The 3195-nt window shown below is 34.2% G+C and overlaps 1 protein-coding gene across 1 annotated transcript; it reads right to left on the reverse strand.

Annotated features, from left to right (window-relative positions):
- Positions 1 to 922: 922 nt before the first annotated feature.
- On the reverse strand, positions 923 to 2934 carry LOC149947836 (uncharacterized). The gene is made up of 2 exons (XM_090171248.1): positions 2778 to 2934; positions 923 to 2715 (listed from the first exon to the last, which is right to left on the reverse strand). The coding sequence occupies exon 2, from the start codon at positions 2669 to 2671 to the stop codon at positions 1268 to 1270; it is 1404 nt and encodes a 467-aa protein (XP_090027374.1). The 5' UTR covers positions 2672 to 2715; positions 2778 to 2934; the 3' UTR covers positions 923 to 1267.
- Between the last annotated feature and the right edge of the window lie 261 nt (positions 2935 to 3195).

The following is a 3195-nucleotide window of genomic DNA, read 5'->3' on the forward strand; positions in this document are numbered from 1 at the left end:
TTATGAAAATAAGTGTACTTTTCTAAATATTAAACTTTTTAATTACCATGGTATTATATAATTATAAATAATAAAACATAGTCTCCAATTCATAAAATAGTTTATACCATGAGATTTCTCCAGTTTTATTATTTATAATTGTACTTTTCTAGTTTGAACAATAAAGATTTTAATATATAATCAAGAATGTATTTAATGGGTTCGTACAAAATTTCAGGAATTAAATTCCCTGACATTTCCAGGTTTTCCCTGAATAAATTGCCAAATTTCCCTGACCATTTTGGTAGAATAAATTTATGTTTTGAGGTAAAATCTTGAAAAATGTTAATTATGTATTTTTAATACATTTTTCAAAAATTTATTTGCCGGACTTGTTTTTGAGGTCATTTTAAAATTCCCTTACCTTTTGGAAACATTTTCCAATTCCCTGACTTTTCCAGGTTTCCCAGGTCGTGTACGAACCCTGTTATTTATACCTATGGAGAATGTCTATGTCGAGACGGTTTTTAGCCTCTCCCTCAATCCACCCGTTGGTCCCCCCAGTACGCTCCTCCGCTTAAAATAAAACGAATAGTCCCGGTATTTCATTGGCTGCTTAAAATTACGTCACCTAACGCGATGGAAATCAAACGCCGGTGACGTTTTGTCTTTCCCCCCGGGTGAGACGGGGGAAAGGCGTTCAACGTGCCCGGCGATTGTCTCAACATAATCATTCTTCCTAAATATAAATAAATACATTCTTGATATAATCCAACAAAGGCATTTATCGCTACGTAATATGGCTAAATGATAATAAAATTTAAACAACATTGAAATTTTTTAAAACACCTTTCTCAGCTTTATTAAAAATATTCATGTAGGTGAAGTCTTGAGAACTTTATTTAAAAGTACACAAGATTACTAACAAGTTAAGTCAAAAAGAAAAGTAGATATTATACATAATATTGAGTAAACAGCTTGTATTTCTCTTAAGCATTGGCACACCGGTTTCATTTGAACAAATTTTATTTTGAAGTTTCAAATATTAATGTGAAATATTTCAGTGTTTATTATACCCACAAATTTGGAAAAATGCATAAAAAGTAAAATTTAAAACTTTAGTTTAGGTATTATTTAAAAAATCTCAAAACTCTCTGAGAATTCTCAATAATTTCATATCTCTTGGCATGAGTGTTACGCGTTAAAAACATGTCAGATACCCGCAAATTTGGAAAAATGCATAAAAAGTAACATTTAAAACTTTAGTTTAGGTATTATTTAAAAAATCTCAAAACCCTCTGAGAATTCTCAATAATTTCATATCTCTTGGCATGAGTGTTACACGTTTTGCGTGTAAAGTAAGCAAATAGGATTCCTCCAAAAACTGTACTAAAAATGCTTCAGCACCCTCTTGTAGGGCGAGTAAAGAGACTCCTGTAAATCGCAAAGGCTGATCACTAATATTTTGTGCAATTTCCCTTACAAGGCGAGAAAATGGTAACTTGGCTATTAAGTGCTCAGTTGACTTTTGATATTTTCTTATTTCTTGTAATGCCCTTACGTTATTGCGAACAGGAATAGATTTCCTACTCTTTCTTCTGGAACTGTTGATCTTTGAAGTATTAGTAGGCTTGTTCTCGGTTTCATTGGTCAAAGGTAATTGTTGTTGAGTTGGTTGTCTCGCAATTTTCTTAACCATTCTTTCACTTAATTCACTTGAAACAGTTCCTTTTGCGGCAGTCCCTTTCATACCTGTAGGGTTTTTAAGGCTTATCTCCCGAGGTTGTTGAGAAACAATAACTGTTCCCTTTTTGCGTTCTGTTTCATTAAGTTTAAGACTTTTAATTCGATTTTGTTCAATTGGTTGAGACTCAGCTGCTAATTGATTAATTCTTGGTGACATTCTTATTTGTGGGTTTGAGTGCGTTTTTCCAACATTTGCTTTTTGCATTATTGGTTGTAGTTTTGTATGCAACAAATCTTCCCCGGATGAGTTTCTCAGGATTATTTGCTTCTGACGATTTATCTTTTCAGGCACATTTGATTTTGCTTTTTCTTTATTGGTTCCATCCCTTACATGCTCATCAGCTTTTTGTTTGTTCAAATCAGATTCACCAGCACGGTAGATGCGATGTGATGGTTCCACCTTTTTCTTCTTTGGTGATGGTTCAATTGCTACAGTATCTGCATCACTGTCTTCTTCATCTTGATGTTTGGGAAGTGGTTTTTTCTTGAGAACATTTGCAGATTTACCTTTTTTAGGGGCAATCAAAACATCCCCACTGTTAACTACAGAGAGTCGCGTAGTGCTTCGTTTAGCTAAAATCCCTTTCGTAAACGATTTTTTTACACCTTTTTCTTTATTAGTAATCAAATTTGAGGTATTCTGAAGAACTTCGACAATTGGTTTAGTTGGAAATTTTTGATGGTCAGTCAATGGGGAAAAAGTAGTTGAAATGGGTGAAATTCCCAGTTTAAGTCCAGGAAAACTTTTTAAACCAGATGGTGTACTGTTAAATGGAAAAATAGATTTGTCTGACTGTTTTACAAGTCTGATTTGTGGATCAGATGAGGATCCTGATGAGGAAGAGTGTGAGGATTCATCATCCTGGATCAAGCTCAAATATGTTCTAGAACGACTGAAAGATTTCTGGCTTTTTTTGCCAGTATTTCGCTCTACAGTGTACTCCATATTCTTAATGAATTGTCACATCAAAGTTATATAATATTTCGTATCTGAAAAATATCTGAGATATACAATAGGATTTTGAAAAGTTCAACTGATAAAACTTTCTCACCATAAATTCCCGCTTTATTTATTTAACATTGTTATAAGCAGACTACGCAGGTTTATCACCATGGACTAATGATAAAAAAAATGGATCACGTTTTGACCGAAATGAGTACGTGGTAGCCCTTAGCACCACAGACAGTAACCTTGGACTAATTAACACAGGGACGTTTCGGTGTAACTGAAATAGCTCTTTATATAAAATGCGAGAGCTCACGTGATTACGTTAGATTCATCGTGCAGTTAAAGTTAGAGAGCGCGCGCATATTTTTGTTTTTGTTGAGTTCGCACGAAAACGCACAAGACCCTCTACACGGAAATATTAGGAAGCGCGCGCTCCAAAAAATAACACTTTTTATACATGTATGCGTGTATATTATTTTATAGAAAGAGCTATTCCCAGCAAGCGCGCGACCCGGTTAGCC

This window comes from Leiobunum rupestre, chromosome 4 (genome assembly GCF_980474605.1).
Source record: "Leiobunum rupestre chromosome 4, qqLeiRupe1.1.hap1, whole genome shotgun sequence".
Classification (NCBI taxonomy): Eukaryota; Metazoa; Arthropoda; class Arachnida; order Opiliones; family Sclerosomatidae; genus Leiobunum; species Leiobunum rupestre.

Excerpts from the sequence above, each read along its gene's own strand:
- LOC149947836 (XM_090171248.1), bottom strand. The coding sequence starts at position 2,671 with ATGGAGTACACTGTAGAGCGAAATACTGGCAAAAAAAGCCAGAAATCT.